At 39.4% G+C, this 21,033-nt stretch overlaps 1 protein-coding gene across 4 annotated transcripts in view; it reads right to left on the bottom strand.

Annotated features, from left to right (window-relative positions):
* LOC149243567 (Acyl-CoA N-acyltransferases (NAT) superfamily protein) overlaps positions 1 to 20,802 on the bottom strand; it is a 163,561-nt gene extending 142,759 nt beyond the window's left edge. For 2 of the 4 annotated variants that reach the window (XM_089374570.1, XM_089374571.1), the window contains exon 1: positions 20,353 to 20,801. In XM_089374570.1, the coding sequence (XP_089230696.1) occupies positions 20,353 to 20,724 (372 nt within the window). In that variant the 5' untranslated portion in view covers positions 20,725 to 20,801. Of the gene's footprint in view, positions 1 to 20,352 lie in introns of all 4 variants that reach the window. The other 2 variants (XM_089374572.1, XM_089374569.1) reach the window with 2 other exon arrangements.
* Between the last annotated feature and the right edge of the window lie 231 nt (positions 20,803 to 21,033).

The following is a 21,033-nucleotide window of genomic DNA, read 5'->3' as shown; positions in this document are numbered from 1 at the left end:
GAGAGAGAAGCTGCCCAGAAATCCGTACCCAATCAAATGAGGAGAGAGAGATGTGTTAAGAATCAAGATCAGTGATGTCCAAATGAGGATGAGGCATCATGTATTTATAGGCAAGCGTTGAGGATGAACAGACGTGATTGTTGGGCTTTTGAGCCTACATGAGTTTGTTGGTCGACCTTGACAATTTGTCCATAATATAAATAAATTCATATCTTCATTTGTACATGTCAGAATCAGATGATCTTTAGATCAATCCTACACCTCTCGGAGAGAGGAATCCAAGAAAAATGCCAGCTGTCATAAATAAGATGACCCATGTGGAGTTTGCCCTAGCTGCCAATTTTAACATTTCATCATTTCGGCTCATTTTGGATGTCTTTTTCTTCACTTTATGAGCTACTTGGTGGGCTTGTCACCAAGGACATGTTATTTTGCACATTAAAATAATGTTTAGGGGCATCTTAGGCTAATTCGAATTAGATAGTGGATCATATAAATTTAGATCTCTCCCATTGAGAGAGATCATCATCATCACTTCTTAGATCTACTCTCTTGTAAGAATTTCGCACTCTTCCTTGGATGACTATTGGAGACTTCTATTGATGCATTTCAATATCTTTGGATGCTGAAATTTTGTTCTTTCTTCGAGCCATTTCTTGATCTATGGTTGGATATATCTCTTGTCATCATGTAAGTGCTATATTTTGTTGAAGATCTATCTAGAATAATGTCTAATGTGTGGAATTGTTGCAATTAATTAATGCTTTTTGTGCCCTAGTTTTATTGACAATCATTGTAAAAGGTTATTTGATTGGCAATTGCACATGTTACTCATTGTATGGCAAGTAGATAAGTGTTCCTAGTGGATTAGAATTGAATTTCTTCCATGAAAATCATAGAGCTTGGGTGGGTAAATGTTAAAGAGTGTTGTTAGGGCATCGCTTTTTAGCCTCCTTTAAGACGATTTCGGCGAAATTTAGATCATCATAGACTCCATAGCCCAAGGATTAGGAACTCATCCAAGTAAAATTGGTGGTAACCTTCTCCTTATCTCTCTTTTTCTCCTTTCTAGAATTTTGGCCCCTTTCCTAGATGGCCAACTAGTGCTGCCTACTAATTGCATTAGAGGAGTGATCTTCTAAATCCGTTTGGACAGATATCTACGTTGGTGTCTCGCCTAGTGGCCCTCCATGTTTGGAGCAATTCCCACTGCTGATTTGCAAGAAAACTCAAGCCCTAGTTGCATCTTTGAAACCTCATCTTGAACGTCTTTGGTAGGTGGTCTTCTTGAGCGTCATTTGCACAGTGTCTGAAGGAATAAATCATTCAAGACGCTTTCCCTATCCTATCTTCACCTAGTGAGCACATTGGAGGAGTTCCTCCCACGATTACTCATAAGCCCTAGGTCTTGTTTAGGTCTTTCTAGGTCTCTCTCTAGTGAAGCGAAATTCTTCTTTCTAGTGACAAATCATCTTATAAAGCTTCTAGAGAGGTCCTATATCACATTGGAAGTCTTGACCTTGGATATACCTATCATCATTGAACATCTCTCAACGTTAGGTCTAGGTCTTCCTACTAGGTATTTCTTGGAGAGCCCTTGGCTTCTTTTGAAGCATTGAGCCCTAATTGAGTCTCTCCCTGAATGGAGCCATGGGAATCACTTCACACCTTCTCATTGATTCCATCATTACAAGTGATTTCCTCCATATCAGGACTCCTCCCATCGGTGAAATTCCATACAGAGCAGGGGACACTGACTCAGGTGACAGTGGGTCTTTGTGCCATTGTTGTCATTTGATTTCGTAGTTGTCCTTTAGGTACCCCTCCTAGGACCCCTGCTAGATTGTGTGACAACATTTTTGGCACTGTTGCCAAGGGAGGAAGCAACTCTACCTCCTTGGGTGTTTCTTGTTGAAGAATCTAGGGCAAGTGGGATTAATGTGATTCTTCTTGTCTTGATAACTATTTGAGGCATTTTCATTTTCTTGTTAGCACAATCTTCTTCTTTACATTATTAGATTGTGTGTTTCATATTTCATCAAATAGCTACCAAAAGAAAAGAGACAAGAACACAAGAAGCTGGCATTCTGCCAGGGCCAGAACCTCTCCCTCTTGGAGAGGAAAAGCTGCACATAATTCTTCTTATAGAGATTCCAATTGACGAACACCAAGACCATGACCCTTGACTTACTATGCCATTCCAAGACCAAGACACCAATCCTCTCCTTTGTCACTGTTGAGTTCTTCATCATCATTTTTGCTTCACTGAGGAAATCATTGTTGCACACCATTGTTGCCCCTTCGCTTATATCCTTGTTACTTATTTCCTAAGACCGAGATCATGATTGAGTTCAGTATGCTGAGAAAGCATTACTGTGTGATCATCGAGCTTCTTCTTGTCACAGTGAGATCACTGTAATCCTTCTTGTCAAGACAGTGAATCCATTCAGTATGCCGAGACAGTGATATCATTACCATGATCATTTTACCATGATCATGTTGAGGCTGTGTGTACTACTGTGTAACCTGAGATCATCTTCATTATCGAGATCATGACTGTCTTCTTCTTGTGCTAAGACCTTGTGACTGCGTTCTCCTTGAACCGAGAGCTTTGTTATCATATTTAAGCTGAGACTGATATGACCGAGAAGGTTACACTATCCACTGAGATATCTGAGACTCTATTCTTCCTGTACCCATCCAAAGTTGCAGATTGTGTTGTCCGAAGTTTCAGAGTGATCCGAAGTTGCAGACTATGTTGTCCAAAGTTTCAGAGTGATCTGAAGTTGCAGACTGTGCTATCCGAAGTTTCAGAGTGATCCGAAGATGTAGACTGTGTTGTCTGAAGCTTCAAAGTGATCTGAAGTTGTGTTTCCTGTGGTGACCCCAGCGGGGTATTTATAGTAGTCACGTCTCCTTAAATAAGCCAACATTACAGTGTGAAGCGTTGTGTCTATTTATTGAGCCGACATGAGTGAATCTAATTCTTTTTAGGTTGACATGATTGTCTTTTATCTCGCTTTGTTGGCAGTCTTCTTCATTGGAGGATGGTGCTTGTCTTGGAGGGCTACTTGACACTAGGTTGACCCATAGACATGCTCAAGAAGAGCTCTTTAACATGACTTTAATTCTTTGACTTTTCTAGACCTATGGAATGAGCAAGAAAATCATTCAAATAATTTACAAAAATATTATTTATTTTTCTTGACAAGTACAAAGATCAAAATTACATTTACAAATATCGAGCCTAGTTACACTTTTCTTCAACATTTCTTACAACGACAACATATAGATCCTCTTCTGGCAACACCATTGGAAGAACAAAGCCCTACTTCTCCATTAAGCTTCAAGATTAAATGCTTGTAGGGTAAAGCAAGCATTACTATAGGCATTTTGAATTCACCCTGGCGACTTCCATTAAAGATAGCATGTGATACCTAAAACAATGGATGATTGGGAGTATTTACACCCAGTATTAGATATTAGATGGATTCTGAGATATCCGAATAAAATTAATTGGAATCATATAAGCTTTTTTCCATTGTTTGATGGTGATCCATCTTCAGCAACTGATCATGTGGCTAAATTCAAAATCTATACTTCAAATGCCAACGTAGTCCATAAGGATGTTCTCATTTATTTGTTTATCATTTATGTTAAGGTTATCCCTAATGATTGGCTTGAAAATTCATATAAGTGTCCCTTCCTTCTCTATATTAGTGTAGCACTTTTTGGCACACGAAAGACTAAGACTTCAAGCAGTTGAGGATGTCAACCAAAGCCTAGATACAGATATCAAGAGAGAACTCCTTCCCTCCAACAATGGTGAAGAAGGTCACGATGCCATTGATTATCATGAACTCGTTTCTTTGGAACCACTAAAATCTGATGAATTCTTTGGTACCCTGGACCAACTACCTAACAAATATCATAAGTGGTTGCCTATGTTTGATGGAAGTGGTACTACTAGTGCAAGGCAACATATGTAGAATTTTATGTGGAGACTTTATTTTGAGATTCCTAATGAACATGGAGTAGATATAATTTTGATGCTTTTTGCCTTGACATTTGAAGGAAAAGTATAATTGGTATACTAACCTCCCTCTAGAAAGCATTATTGATTTTAATCAATTTGAAGATTTCTTCTGGAAAAGATGGGATGATCATCAACACAACATTAGTTATTATAATGGTAGTCAAGAAAAGGAGAAGAAGTGGGCACCATTTCTAGATTATCAAGATAAAGATAATAAAGAAGGGAACCAAGAAGAGCCTCTTCTACTTGATCAACATAAAACAAATAATGAAGAGGATGGTTTTGAAAAGGGGCATGATGAAAATGTTTACATGGAAAGTTCCCCTATTGATAGCCTTATCTTTTTCAAGAACAAGACTACCAACAAAGCCCTAATTGAAAACCTTGAAGAAGTTTCCCCCATTGACCTCCCAGCATATACATTGATGATTACTTACATATTAGAAAGGGGAAGTGCGAGATCGATGGCCATCCTTTTGATAAGGACCACATCTATGACACTGACGATGACATCAATAGGGTCTTGTTGTTCCTTAACTTCCTTATGATCTTGGGGATATATTCGAGTCATCTGTGGACCCTTTCCTCATCCCTTCCCACATGATCACTAGGGATGATGAGCCTTTCCCCCTACTAAGTATGATCCTGAGGAGAAGCAACTCATTGGCCTTGATCCTTCGTGTCAGCTACCCCCTTTTCCTTCCTATCATGACCTTAGGGCAAACATGAAGCAAGACCACTAAGAGGGATCCAAATAAGAAGTTCATGAGCTCGATTATCCAATCATCAATTCTTTGTTTACAAGAAAGGATTTAGTTTTGCAAATTGATGTCCTTCCCTTCATCCATTACTCCTTTCTATGATGTATGGATCTCATATTTTCCAGCCTCCCACCCTTGTCATTTTCCATATCATTGTTCCTATCTTTGCTCTTGGATTTATCGCATGAGTAATCACAAGGGCAAGTGTCTTTATATTCATCTAATGATATGTTGGTTGCATTGGCTCTATGATTACACTTAGCATTTGCATAATGTAATATGCATGTTAGAGTAGGATGCATTGCATATTGATTTTTGCATAGCTAATATCATCATGTCATGTTCTCATGCTAGAGTAGATGCATTTAGATTAAACTTGCATTTTAGAATAGATTTTATTTTATGTATGGTTTTATTATTTTGATGAAAACATGGGCGATAAAGTACACCCAGGACAGATGCTTCCAACAATTGTTTGTGATGTGCAGGATATAGGTCTACGGTCCCAGAGGATTGTTGGTGTTCTCATGACCTCCCCATTCGAGTACATTGTTCGTGCACTCTACGAGAGCTTGTGTCCCACTTGGAGCCAAATGTTATTCACCACCAGTGGGTGACCCCATAGGAGAATTTTTCTCCTAGGTTTGTCTTCAGTCGGCCACCAACAGCGACCAGTGTAGCCAATATATGTGCCAATTGGTCTCTGCTCCCTATGCTAGTCCTCAGTCGCCTCGCCCATCTGTCGAGAGTGTATCTTTGAAGGTGGGCCATTCAATCCTAAAGGTATGTCTTTCATTATGCAATTTGGTGCTTATGCTTATGCTTGTTTTTCCTTGGGCACATTAGGTATGGATTATTGGGTGAAGGAAGGGTTTCGACTGTAGGGTTAATCCTCAACCCTAGTCTCGTGGGATCTCCCCTACTGGCTTACAGCTTTAGCATGGGCACTTGAGAAACCCTGATTTTGGTAACGCGGTCTCATTTTCCTGTTCCACATTTTTCACTCCCCTCCACACATTACATGCCCTATTTCATTATCTTCCCCTTCTAAGTCCACATGACCACTAGATCCACAAGGCTCTAATACTCCCCTCCCCTTGTCCACATGTCTGGGTCAAGGCCTAAAATGATGCTTCGAAGGTTGATGCAGCTTAAAAGAAAAAAAGATAAAAGCATATCTTGGCCACACATACAAAAGGAAATAATACCACAAAATGCAAAAGATGGTCGGGACAATAAAATTTAGCACGTGGGCAAAGGCAAAACATGGGCTCTACCCCTTATCATTATGGCCATCACCTTGGTTCCTAAGGCCCCTATGAGTGCTCCTTGCATCATTAAGAACCCATGCATGTCCCAACCACTGATAGGTGATGAACTACCCCACCTTAAGGGGGTAATCACTACTATATCATGCATAGCATGCTCTCATCCCCTGGAGCCTCAAGCAATAAAATAAAAGAAAAACCAATACAAGGCAAAAGGCAAATGAGGAAGGGTGGAAAACAAAGGTCGGGGTAACTCATGTACTACGATTGCTCCCTCCTACATTCATACACCCAAATATGTGGACATCCCTCATCACTATCACCTTGAACCCATGGCATTTGGCCTTGAGACCCCTGTTCCTCAATCCACATGACACCTACCTCTTGAAAGATGTACCTTGGACATGCCGTTCCCTTTAGGGGCTGGGAACACCTAATAGGGTTGTTTATTAACCGCTCCTTCCTAGGGAGGTAACACCATTACATGCTCAAAGCCCCAAATTTGGAAGGGAAACCCACTATGAACTTTGAAGTCTCATTTGTGCCCTTGACTAACAAGCTTGCTTCACTTATATGCACTAATGAACTATTGTACCTGAAGGTCAGGAGACGCATTAGATCTTATACAAGATTGGCAAGTGGTTTCATCATGGGCTGGGCAACTTAACTGGGACCCAAGCCCGCCATAGGATCATATTAACACTTGTAGGAGAAGCATTGAGAGCTATGGGTTTCCATCATGTGTCAGAGCATTATCTCGTGCCATGGGCAACCTCAGCACCTTCCGCAACTTGTTCATTGCCCCACATTATATTCGAGATGATGCACTTGGACCAGCAACACCCCTAGCCTCCTTAGCAGTATATACAAGGTTTGGTAACTGATCTGAGGCCCAGAGGAGGTTTGTCTCATCCTTGAGACATGGGAGGGAAAGAACCATCTTCTGTGCCCTCATTTGGAGCAGTCTACAGGCTTATTTTTCATCAGGAGACCCATGAGACCATTACTTGTGCCCCAAAGCCACTTTGGAGCACCACATGATGTTTTACTTGGAGATCAAGGGGCCACCCCCTTGTCTATCATTCATGGAGCCCTCACTCTCATTATGGCACCTTGAGGACTCAACAAGGCCCTCCAACAGCCCTTCTGCACCATGATTTCATCATTTCAGCTCATTTTGGATGGCTTTTTCTTCATTTTATGAGCTACTCAGTGGGCTTGTCACCAAGGACATGTTATTTTGCACATTAAAATAATGTTTAGGGGCATCTTAGGCTAATTCAAATTAGATAGAGCATAAATAAATTTAGATCTCTCCCATCGAGAGAGATCATCATCACTCCTTGGATATACTCTCTTGTAAGAATTTCACACTCTTTCTTGGATGACTATTAGAGACTTCTATTGATGCATTTCGATATCTTTGGAGGCTGAAATTTCATACTTTCTTCAAGCCATTTCTTGTTCTATGGTTGGATATATCTTGTCATCTTGTAAGTGTTATATTTTGTTGAAGATCTATCTTGAATAATGTCTAATGTGTGGAATTGTTGCAATTAATTAATTCTTTTTAAGCCCTAGTTTTATTGAAAATCATTGTAAAAGGTTATTTGATTGGCAATTGCACATGTTACTCATTGTATGGAAAGTAGATGAATGTTCCTAGTGGGTTAGAATTGAATTTCTTCCATGAAAATCCATAGAGCTTGGGTGGGTAAATGTTAAAGAGTGTTGCTAGGGCATCGCTTTTTAGCCTCCTTGAAGGCGATTTTGGCGAAATTATAAATCATCATAGACTCCATAGCCCAAGGATTAGGCATTGAAACAAGTAAAATTGGTGGTCACCTTCTCCTTTTTTCTTTTTTTCTCCCTTTCTAAAATTTTGGCCCCTTTCCTAGACGGCCAACTAGGGCTACCTTTGAATTGCATTAGAGGAGAGATCTTTCAAATCCATTTGGATAGGTATCTGTGTTGGTGTCTCCTCTAGTGGTCCTCCAGGTTTGGAGCAATTCCCATGGTTGCTTTGCAAGAAAACTCAAGCCCTAGTTGCATCTTTGAAACCTCATCTTGAACATCTTTGGTAGGTGGTCTTCTTGAGGGTCATTTGCACATAGTGTCCGAAGGAATAAATCATTCAAAACCCTTTCCCTATCCCATCTTAACCTAGTGAGCACATTGGAGATGTTCCTCCCACGATTACTCATAAACCCTAGGTCTTATTTAGGTCTTTCTAGGTCTCTCTCTATTGAAGCGAAATTATTATTTCTAGTGACAAATCATCTTGTAAAGCTTCTAGAGAGGTCCTATATCACATTGGAAGTCTTGACCTTGGATATACATATCATCATTGAACAACTCTCTTGTTAGAAAATTATAAAGGCAGAAAGATTTTATTATTTTGATAATTACTTGTGATTTCTTTGTATTCTTATTATCTTCTTTTATGTCTTCTTTTATCTTTTTATCATCAAGCAACTACCAAAACATAACTGCATGAAGATCAAAACTACAAGGACACAGAATGTAGACTCTCAGAAAAGGCAAAACCCCTCTCCTAGGGGAAAACCCAAAAATTCTCTTCTCTTCCTTTAGAACCAAATCAAATGAGACAACCAAGACAAAGACCTTCTCCAATCCACCAAGTCAGCCTCTCAACACAATCCTTATAAGATGACTAAAATCTGCTTTTAATCAACAAAAGTCAACCTTCTTCAAAACTCCTTTAATCACATATTTCAACCCTCCTGCATCAGTATTTCGGCCTTTACTCCAAACATGCAATTTTTGACTCCTCTTGCAACTCAAAATCTCGCACATGTGGACTAGAGAGAATAGAAAAATGATCTTCCTTTGCTAGGGTTCCTCCTTTCTTCGCTAGGGTTTTTCTTTCTTCTTCAAGCCTTTTCACTCCTTCTTTCTTGCCTTCGCAATTCCTTGTGATTGCAAATCGAACTTGCTTGGATAGATGCCACAATAGGTGGAAGATATTGCCTATATATAGTCTTCAGGGGTGATAGACTCCCTTCAATGAGGCCGACTTGACTAAAGATGAGGCCGACTTCGTGGAGGAGGCATAAATGACTATTTTACATGAAAATATTTTTCCTTTCTTAACATAAGAAGTCCAAGAAGGGTATAGAACATAATGACAAGGACAATGACTCATGACACAAACCCTAGAAGCACACAATGGGTACTTTGACCTAGAAATATAATAAATTGAGCATGAAACCCATGCTTATAAAATAATAATTCTCTTTTCTTTTACAATAATTCTTCTTTTTCTTTATTTTTACAAATACATAATAATTACATCGTGTCATGAGCTAGACAACAATTATGAAGACCGATACTAGTTACATTTTCAACACTCTCAACCCTAGGTCTAGGTCTTTCATGGAGATCCCTTAGCTTCTCTTAAAGCATTAAACCCTAATTGAGTCTCCCCCTGAATGGGCCTTGGGAATCACTTCACACCTTCTCATTGATTCCATCATTACAAGTGATTTCCTCCATACCGGGACACCTCCCATCGATGAAAGTTTGTAAAGAGTAGGGAACATTGACTAAGGTGACAGTGGGTCTTTGTTCCATTGTTGTCATTTGATCTAGTAGTTGTCCTTTAGGTACCCCTCCTAGGACCCCTACCAGATAGTGTGGCAACAAGGACTTTGGTACTTATGTATATAGCATGGAGGCCTCATAAGTTTAACAAACACTATGTTGACAATTAAATGATTATGTGAATGCTCTTAATCATTCCAAACATAGAAACAAGTATTCACACCGTCAACGATCTCTGCATCCACCTGGTGCAAAAATCAAAGATAATAATTCTAACAAGAGTGTACCTCTCAAGTTGGAGTAATCGTCTTGTCATGATCCTTTCCCTCTTTCAATGAGAACCTTCTATTCAACTCTCGATTTGTACTTGTCTATGTTGCCATCTACTACACGCTATATCTTGTAGATCCATTTGGAGGTCACTATTGACTTCTCTTCAGTATAATCAAGGCATACTTCAAACTTGTTGATCAACTAGCGCCCTTTGAGATTGGATTTCATCTAGTACAATATCTCTTAGCACAAATCACGATTCTGGGAAAATGCACTTTGCTTCGTTCTTCCACTTCTTCCATCTACTGCCAAAGTCTTGTCAACCTTCACTATGTACATGCAATCCTCATTAGGAGCTCATGGAAGAATGATTATAACTAAGAAAAGTATACAAAGACAAGAGACCAACTACTAGTGAAAACAATAACAATAATAATCAAAGAAGAGAGATATATGTTACTTATCTTTTGAGGACTTTATGAAAAATGTCAGCTCCCTCTTGAACTTAGTCTTATTGCATCCATTTTGCAATTTCATCAACCTCATCCTCATCATTAGCATGATGTCATTCTTCCTTACATGAGATAGGGTTTCTTCTTTTAGCAGAAACGTTGATCTAGGTTCAATCCTAAGGTTTTTGTTCATAAACCCTATGGCTTTCTTATCCAAACCCTTATTAGCCTACTATGGTTTACAAACCCTAGATTTCCAAATGTCAAAAGCCTAGAGCCCTGTACACATGATGAAGTCCAACATTGTCATCATCAATTAAGGATGTTGCATCCAATAATTTTCTTTGGTCCTTCTAGATCATTGTAGCAGCAACAACACTTTGTTTTTAGAGACTTGGGCTTCATCATTCTAGGCTAAGCATTAGACCTCAGTACCTGCAAGTTTTCTACAATAGTGTATATGATATCAATACAAATTTATTCAAGAACTTTAGTCTAACATGTTTTTAATCATTTATGTCCTTGGCTAGCTATAATGGTGACAATGTGTTGATTTGTGTAACTTGGGAGGTACTACAAGCCCTAGTGTTTGAGGGTTGGAGGTCAAGGGCCACAAGTAGGCTTGTGGACTTGGAACGCAAGGCTGGAGTTTTGCACCCATAGATGTTTGGGCCAAAACCGTGACGAGTTTTTGACATGTGATGGATGAGGATGATAGCTCTTGGCGAGACGATTCTAACGCAATGAGAATCATCTGATTCCGAGTTGTCGTTGAGGAGTTATGAATTTTTGAAGTCATATGTTGGGGTTGTGACTTATGTTTAAGGTCGGCCTAAGGATATTTTAGGCATGTGACAGTTGGACAGCCCCTAGAATGTGACGTTTTGGAGCCCTCTTATTGTGTATAAATAAGAGGTGAGTATGAGGCTTGTTAATCATCCATTGTGCAACATCTTCTCAACAGAAGGACTCGGTGGAGAGAGGAGACTATCTAGCCCTAGCCGCAGCAAAAGAAGAGGCCTAGACAGCATGGAGGAGAGGGTCTGAAGTCTGCAGGGGAGGCCGAGTAAGGAGGCTGGTGTGGAATGTCTTTGGGCTATCCATTTTGTTGTTTTGAGGACCAAGTTCATGAGAGGCAAGGACATTGTTGTTGGAGGGTGTTTGGGCATTGTTTGGAAGGGTCGGTACTATAGGAGGGTTGTTGTGCTAGGCTACAGGCCATAACACACAGCCAGGAGTTGCATAAGGGATGTCAAGGGTGGACTATGCCCTAAGGAGGCAGCGTGGAAAAGGAGGAGCCTTCTTAAGGTATGTTTGGGGACTGTCAAGTGGATTTAGGGCTGCAGTAAGTGCCCTAACCAGGACAGTTACGAACAACAAGTGCAAACATCAGTACAACAGTGTTTTTGGAGGGATGTTGGGTCAAAGAGTTTGACCAGTGCTTGGATCAGCTTGATGGGCAGCTTGAGGAAACCTTAGGAGTTGTTTGGAGGAGCCCACATGGACTATTGGGAAGTCTACCAAGCAGCCAAGGTGATAGCAAGCACATCAAATTGGAAGACAATAGGACAATGGAAAGGATAGTTGCAGATGGGCTCTTGTATGACAGTTGGATAGATGTCCTAGGTGAGGACATGATTGGTGCCCAAATTTGTGTAATAGCTCCTCTATTGCAGAAGCAAAGGGCGGATAGGTGAAGTATGTGGGCAACTGTGTGTAAGGGTCTCCTAGGTGTGGGGATGCCCTAACTAGGTGCAGATGCTATAGCGTGGACTTGGTCTCTCGTTGAACTGTTGGAGGGCAGCGTGAGAGAAGACCAAGTGTGGATGTGATTGGGCACTTATGGTCTGCTGGAGGACAACATGATAGTGTCCAAGTTGGAGCCCGGTGAGCAACACCTTGATGGACAAAGGTAGTTGTGAGAGAGGTAGTTGATGAGCTCAAGGGTCTGATCAGCCAGGAGCAGTTTGTGGAGCCCGAGAATTGTGTGTGGAGAAGGACTTCTACAACAAATGATGGGCAGTCCTTCTAGCCCTTGTTCATTGTGGGAGATGGACATCTTACAGTGATAGGTGGCAGCCCTTCGTGCCCTATGTTGGTCTTCATCGATGCAGCACAGGAAGACCATAGTGGCCTAAAGTCCCTGAGTAACTGAGGAGCAGCAGTGGGCAGTTGAGAGTTGTTCACAAGTGGAGCTGTGAACAACTCGACAGAAGCCTTGATGTGTTGTGCCCTTGATGGACGAAGGGACAACTAGAGAGCAAATTGATAGCCGAGATTCAATCGCCAGATGCACTTGGAGCATTGATAGAGGCAGGCGCTGCAAATCAGGAGCAGAAGGACCGAGCAGGTACAAGGTACGACCAAGTCTCGGAGCTGAGAGAGCACGCTACAGCCAGATGGTAAGAGTATCTTGTTGAGGACATATTGGATGTCGATGGACTGATACCAAGTCCCAATTTTGCATCTTGTACTGGTGGATGTATGAGGGCCATTATCCCTCGTATGGAAGCCCTAGATTGTTGTATTATATGTTGTTTAATATAACGAAATTGGGTTGAAAATTGTAAAAAGTTGTCTATATTTTATTTTTGTGCATCTGTGATTTACAATTGTTTATATTCTGCTGTGCAAAGTAGTATCGTTGAGATTCTTGGTTTGGTAGCTTCAGAGATTTTAAGATTCCATCCTAGACCCAAGGTCGTGGAAATTCAACACAGTGTAGTACTAGAACTGCACATGACTTGACCTTATCAAGAGTGCTTTGGCCTTTAAAGGCTTTTTGCTTCAACTCCTTTCATTCAATGTTCATTTTGTCTCAACAAGAAATTTTCTCGGCTATGACCAAACTTCTCAAAGTTGAATAAGAATTATCATGGCAATGATTTGTCTTCTAGGCTCAAGCAGCCTTACAATACTGCTTGCGCATGAATATTCCAATGCCTCCTTTTAATCCCCTTTCGCTTAAAGGCAATCTTTCTCAATGATAACCATCTTTCTAACATTCTGCCATACAAGTAATGGCACCAAAAATCTTACAATTTAATACTAGAAGTTCTTACTCAGTCATAGCGTTAGAGACACTTAGTGAATCTTAATCTAAGATGCATACTTCGGTCTCAGTCATCAGATGCAATGAACTTATCAATCTCCAACAATCTTAAAGACAACATTTCTTGTCATATTAAAAGTTTTTCAAGAACATCCTAAAAATGACCTTCAATCATACTTTGCAATATCTTCAAAGAAGAGCACAACATTGACCTTCTTGTACATGAGTAAAGGTCACATCTTCTTCAAGATTCATAGTTGTCCTTTCTTCAATAATACTTTACAGTCCCATAACTAATTCTTAATGAGTTTTCAATCTTCAAGCTACACTGAGATTTAGGATGAGAGATCAATAGTTCCAAGGAGAAATTTTGATACAGGACTTGCTACAACTATGCTGATAGGCAGGGTCTTTAAGAATCTTGCCAGAGGAATTTGATCTTAACCAAAATCACTAATGATAAATACCTTTCAAAACTACAAACTTTATTGTTTTTCTGATCTCTTTACATGTTTGACTTCCTAATCCCCATGAAGCGAACAAAGTTCGTTCTTTGAATTAAATACTCCAGAAGACTTGGAATATGAAGGTATCCATTGAGATACAATAATATATATATTAAAACATATGAATAAGAATGATGATACAAATGAGAGTGAGAGGTCTGCTTATATACTAGGCAGGTGCCTCTTCATGGAGAGTCATGTCTCATTTGGACATGCCTCTTCAACCTAATTACTAATTAACTAATCATTATTTATAATTATTATCATTTACATTATTTCCTATATATTTTATTCATATCATTGCCTTCCTCCTCAAAAAGCTTTGTCCTCAAAGCTTACTGATGAAAGGCATGATCTTTTTTTTCTTGTTTCGGATGTCTTCCTGTCTCAGAATTTGTCATCTTCGTTGATACAAAACTTGATATGATCCTCTAAGTGACAAACAAAATTGTCGCACTAAGAAGCAAACAAAGTTCGTTCTTCGAATTAAATACTCCAGAAGACTTGGAATATGAAGATATCCATAGAGATACAATTGTTGCTTTGGGTAGCATTGGATGTGCTCTAGCTCCAAAACTTGGTGGAGGGGCTAGAACACATAAGATCTCCAAAACCCAGAAATCGTTTGGAGAAATTCCACTCGGATGAGGAGTTATTAAAATAATTAATATTTTTAATGGGTTCCTAAGTCTAAACTTAGGAAAATAAAAATATTAATGTGTATAAATAAAAATATGGGTGAGAAGGTTCTAAGTGATGAGGATTAGCCTATTTTAATCTTAGCCATTGATTAGAGGTTAGATCACGGTCGTTGATTCATCAATAGGAAAAGTATAAGAGGAGGCTTGAGGGTCAGTTGGAGACACACAGAATTGATCAAAAAGTTCAATTTTTTTGGGGCGAGGTTTACTGAGAAAATCGAGCTAAGTGATCTGAGTTGCAGTGAGGGGCAGTTCGACAGAGGGACTTCAGTTCAAGGCCGAAGAATACAAAGCAGAGAGGCAGAGCAGCACTAGGAGAGACATCGCAGCTCCAGTGAAGGTGACGCAGAGGCCAGAGGGGCTGATGCAGGTGACGCAGACGTTGGAAGCGCTGACGCAAGCCATTAGAGACATCGCTGGGGTTTTTCTGTGGGGCAGAGAGAGAGAAGTTCAGCAAATCGACTTTCTAAGCAAGGGAGGCTCATTGAGAGGGTGACGCAACTCCTAGAGGAGGTGATGTAGTTCCAGCGCAGATATTGAAGCAATCATCGCTGCCCAGCACTGGGAACAGTAGGATCATCTATGGGGTTTGATCATCCAGTTGCTGGATTTGCCAAAATATCTGTCTCCGAATAGAAGTACTTCTGCCAAGGTTATTCTCTGTTGTTGAGCTGCATTTGGCACCCTAGTTGTATTCAGAAATCTACTTAATAATACAAACCCTCTATATGCTGCATCGGTTTTCCCGAATTGGGTTTTTCCGGGGACAATTGTCCAAAAATAACGGTGTCCCTTATGTGATTGTCTTAGTTTATTTCAATTCATAATCTGTATGTATGTGTAGGTTGCAATAGTGTTTTCATCGCTGTTTAAGTAATTAAATAACTTGTTAACTGTAAAAAACAAGTAGGAGATGATAAACCAGTGGTTGCGGTAGGATTTCTGATGTGTAGATTCAGAAATTTTCACAACAATAATATATATTAAAACGTATGAATAAGAATGATGATACAAATGAGAGTGAGAGGTATGCTTATATGCTAAGCAAGTGCCTCTTCATGGAGATTCATGTCTCATTTAGACATCCCTCTTCAACCTAATTACTAATTAACTAATCATTATTTATAATTTTATCATTTACATTATTTCCTATATATTTTATTCATATCACCCCATACTCGTTTCAAACATCATTGCTTGCCTTCAGACTGATATCTTTTCAAACTTGTTTTGGTTGCTTCTTCCAAAAAGACACCAGCTCGGCTCCTTATTAAGTGACTCGGCTTCTTCAATTCGGTCTTCTAACAATTTGATCTTCTTCAAAAGTTTGCACAGGAAATTTCAATGTGAGATATAGCTTGTTGACTTTCGCTTTTATTCTCAAAACCACTTCCTGTAAACAAGCTTTGTTTCAATGATTCTGCCTTGACACTTTAACTGTGAAACATTGATCAAGTTACTAAATTTCGCACCAAAATAGATTGTGATATTTCAGATTTTCTGAAGTCACTTGTGAATCCCTTCTGCATTCTATCAGTAGCCCTGAGACCTTCGGCCTTCTTGCAACAAAAACTGAGGTATCCTTTTTGGTCTTCTTGTAATAAGATTGAGGTATAGGGTTTTTGCCTTCTTTGTAATCTTGATCAAAAGGCACAAACACATCTCTGGTATATATCTCTAGTATATCTTTAAATATATCTCTGGCCTTACTGCAACATATCCTGAGATTATTTCAGCCTACTTCGACAATTATCTAAGGCTTCGCATTTCTCAATAAATCCTGAGGCCTTCTCAGCCCTTTGTCACGAGTTCTGAGGCTTGAAAGCTCAGCATCGCTCTCCTGTACATAGAACAAACAAGGACAAAGTTTTCGGCTCCCTTATTGCAGGGGCAGACCCTTGTTAGGGTATAGGTTACACAGTACTTCGGTGGCATCTCTTCTTAAACTTGGTTTGGCTTCATTTTGATTTTACACCTTCAAGGCTGGTCTCCAACCATAGCTCTATACCATGTTGAAATTTCAAGTACAATATAGACTAGCACTAATTTCTGAACACTGATAATTACTTCTGATGATTTATATATTCTTTTAGCATTTACAACTTCTTCATCAAGCAATTACAGTTTAGAAATTCAACCATAAAAGTAGAAGGAATGGTAGAGATCACAATGCACAAAGTCAACACAAAGTTTACTAAGATAAAACCCACTTGGGGTAAAAATTGGCCGGCAAACTATCCACCAAGGATCCAAGTCAAAGCCCTCCTCAATCTGCTCCTTGTCAACTCGGTCAAGATATGCTACAGAGGTCTGAAATTCGGCCTCTTTCTTCCACAAAAATTTGGACTAACCACAGAAAAATACCACAGAAACTTTTGGCCCATAACAGTCCACATGTGCGAGCAGTAAAAGGTCAAATATCCACATGTTCGAGGTCTTCTCTCTCTCCTTTGACTTCGGACTTCTTCTCCTTGTCTCGGCCTTCTTCTCCTTTGCTTAGAGGAGCAAAACTATGCTTGAGATGAGTGATACGAATTGCCACTTTGGAGGGAGAACGAATGTTTATTTATTTCTAGAGGGGGTCGAATAGGTGCCACTTAGGGACCAGGTTGACTTTATCACTGGAGGGCTGACTTGGACTTATTGTGGAGCCAAAAACAAAAATTTCAAAATCCAAATTTTCGTTTGAGATGGTCATGAAGAACATGCCTTATCGAATAGGTGCCACTTAGGGACCAGGCTGACTTGATCACTGGAGGGTCAACTTGGACTTCTTGTGGAGCCAAAAACAAAAATTTCAAAATCCAAATTTTCTTTTGAGAAGTTCATGAAAAACATGCCTTATATTTCTCTTTTGACAAGTACATAAAGAACATGACTTTAACATGATTTTCTTTTGAGCATGAAGAACATGCTTTACATAAATATTTAATGTTACAAGTACATCAATGATAAAACTATTAATTATGAAGACTGACCATAGCTACAAAATTCAACATATTGTTGTACCCTATGATTTTCAAAGTTCTTGCTCTAAAAACAACTCTCAAGAAGAAGCAATTTTAAAAAATAAGCCCCATTTGGATTTCAACTTACCACAGCACAAAAAATTGGAGGAGCCCCAAAATCCAAAGCCCATTAAAAAGAAATCGATATCATAGAAATGTAGGTACTTTTAGGGAATAATGGAAAACCAAGTCTCAAGAAGAAGCAATTTTAAAGAATAAGGCACTGGGATATCAACCTACCATAGCACAAATTATTAGTGGAACCCCAAAATCGAAAGCCCATTAAAAAGAAATCAATTTCATAGACCTGAAGGAGGGAATAAAAGTAAAACCAAATTGTCTTAAATGTTTGAAAAGGAATGAAATACTAGTGGTCCTTTTGCTCCAATAAACAAAACTAGAGTATGCATTAGAAGAGGGAAGGAAAAAATTTTGGTTTTGCAACCTCAGCGTTGCAGTAAAACTAAATCCCAAGGGTTTCTCACGAGGAGTTGCAACATTCACTGATTCATCAGCCCTTCGGCTTTAAAGGTCACATGAAGATAAAACATTGGATCACTGTGAGTTTACAGCAGTTGTCACAAATCAAATTATTCAAATCACCAATGTCTCCTCTCCAAATAATGTGAGTGAAAATAAATATTATTGGGAATCTTTTTGAGCAACACATTGGAACTCTTTCGTTTAAGAAAACAAGATTATAGTTGGAGGCTTCAATCTGGTTCTAAAGGTAGAGAAGAGTAGAGAAGAACAGGCATAAGAGACCCAGGAAGAAGTGGAAGACTTGATATCGAACTGGAACCTAGTGGATACTAAACCAGAAAAACAGAAAAAATCACATGGACTAACTAAATAATGAGAAGCAAAAAGGCTAGATCGTTTTCTGGTCCAAGACTCCTCTCTTGATGAATGAATCATGCTAGCCTCGATAATTATCCCCAGTGGCTCCTTGAATCATAAGCCTATCTTTCTCTCCGCCTCAAGCAACCAAAACTCGGGTTCCATCCCTTTCCGATATGACCTGCATAGGTTCAGCATAGGCTGAAAATAATATGGAAAATTCAGGTGAAAGGCTCAGCCTCCCATATCTAGAAACAAAAAATTAAGAGGACGAAAACAGAAATCGAGGTCAATCACCCCATCAACCATCTCACGAGAGGAAGAAAAGAGAATCGGACCTTCAAGATATTCAACTAAACATAATGACAAAAGGCCTCTCGGAGGTTCTATAGCAAGCAGAGCGTTCAGCAAATGAAGCACTTCTGGCAGCGCAAAGAGATGAACATTATTGGCAGCGAAAATCCTAATCTTTTCGGCTAAACGAGGGGAACAGCAACGCTAAATACTATGACAAGGAAACAAATGCCAGGAGAATCGAGATGCGGATCTCAGAAATTTCTCTCCAAGCAGCAAAATCCTTACATCCTTAGGCATTCAGAGTGCAGCATTCGAGTTCTTTTAGAATTTGTAAATAGAGCAAGGGAATGTTATCCAAGTAATGAGAAGAAATGCTACATCAAATTCCTAATGATTTGCAGAGCCCACATACCTTTTTTTTGAAGACAATATTTTTGAAGAAGTAAATAAGTACAAGTACCTTGGGATTGATTTCAACAACAAACTCAATTGGGAGGACTGCAGAAAGAAGAGAATTTTAAGAGGGTGGAAAGCATTATATGCTCTTCAAAACAGATGTAGAGACGCAAAGTTATGGGATTGGAAAACGATTAAAATGCCGTTTGGACTCTTAGTTTGTCCAGTGATGCTATATGGGTGTGAATTGTGGGCTAGCAACACCCCGTCTCAAAATGGAAACAAATTGAGAAAATACAAAAACACTTGATCATGAGCAAGTTCAAAATAAAAAGTTTCAATGCCTTATGAGATAATGTTGAGTGAACCAGAAGCAACTCCCATTGAAGCAATTGCTATGGTGTGGCTCATAAGATATCTAAAAACAATTGAGCAAATGAGAGTAGGTAGATGGCCTAATGTTATCTTCAATGAAGGCATGAGTGAACAAAAAAAAAAAACATGGATGAAACAAAACTACACATGGGTGCAAAAATGGAATATCTACCTCAATGCATGTTCCACAAATAGCAAGGAGCTAAAGGATTTTGTTATGGCGAAGTTTCATAAAAAGGTATGGGGAAAAGAGTTGGGTAGAAAGAAGAATTATTACATTGAGAAATTCAACCCTACATGTGATCCACAACAAAAAGAGTTCATTGGAGCTAGCATTTCGTGGAAAGCAAAGGTTCTTGTTGTTCAATTAAGGACCAACTCGCATCAACTTCGGTGTGAAACGGGAGTGGAAAAGGCCTAAAGAAGCTTGGGAAAAACAGGTGTGTACATTTTGCAAGTTTGGGGATTGTGGAATCGGAAAAACATTTCATTTTGGAATGTGATGCATTCAAAGACATCAGAGAAAGTTATGAGAACATGTTAACATTAGTTTCTTGGCATTGTCTTTTTAGCTAGGGGATTGTTGGAAGGTTGGCCCAGCTCATCATCAATTTGAATCTGAAAAAAATTGAATTGCAAAAAACCAAAAACAAAAAACTAATGGTCTCATAAACTATTTTTAATCTTGTAAACCTTAAAATATCATTTCATATATTTTTAGCTGACTACAACCATGCACAAGAAACTTTGATTTGACATAAGAAACCGTGATTTGATGTAATAAATTTTGATTTGAAATAACCAGCTGTGAAAACTAACTCGCCTCGACGCCATAACTCTGCTTAAAATCGTAAAAGATTCTAACGCGCAGATTCGCGGCAGCCTGTAGCTCATCATCTGAGACTGCTTCGGAAAGCGCCAAAGATAATTTGGTCTTCCCATGTAGGGTTTTCGAAGGGGAATGACAAGAACTACAATAGCGTATTCTACAATACCGCTTCCGAACGAGCGGTTGCGTTAGCAAAATTAACAGTATTGAAGTGCGGTGCAACGGAGACTGGACCGGCGTCAAATTTATCGGCGAAGAGATGTAATTGTGACTGATCCTTCGGAGATTCACTGTCGAAGCAGTTTTATAGAAGGTAAAGGACATTAGGGACGCATTTGACCACATGGCCGCCATGGAGAACGCCATGGGCGTGGTGTCTGTAAGCTTCAACGAGAGCCAGAGGCTGCAAATCCGAGATATTCAGTGGAAAAAAAATCTAATTAAAGACCTTTTATAATTTAATTTGGGGAATTTTTTATAGTTTAACTTCGGATTTCTGTCAACGGGGTTTTTATATGTTTGTTTATGTTGGTTGTGTCACTTGTGATTGGGTAAGGAATGACTTTGTCCATAAATGTCTCCGTAGTTTATTAATCCAAGGTGTTCAATTTGACTATAGTAAGTTTGTTATATTAGCACAGACCTTCATGTAGATTAGTTGATTTAAGTGGACTT

This window comes from Pinus tabuliformis, chromosome 8 (genome assembly GCF_031772625.1).
Source record: "Pinus tabuliformis cultivar Carrire ecotype Pingquan chromosome 8, CPIR1, whole genome shotgun sequence".
NCBI lineage: Eukaryota > Viridiplantae > Streptophyta > Pinopsida > Pinales > Pinaceae > Pinus > Pinus tabuliformis.
The sequence above is the reverse complement of the archived record's forward strand: the minus strand, read 5'-3'. Positions and strand labels throughout refer to the sequence as shown.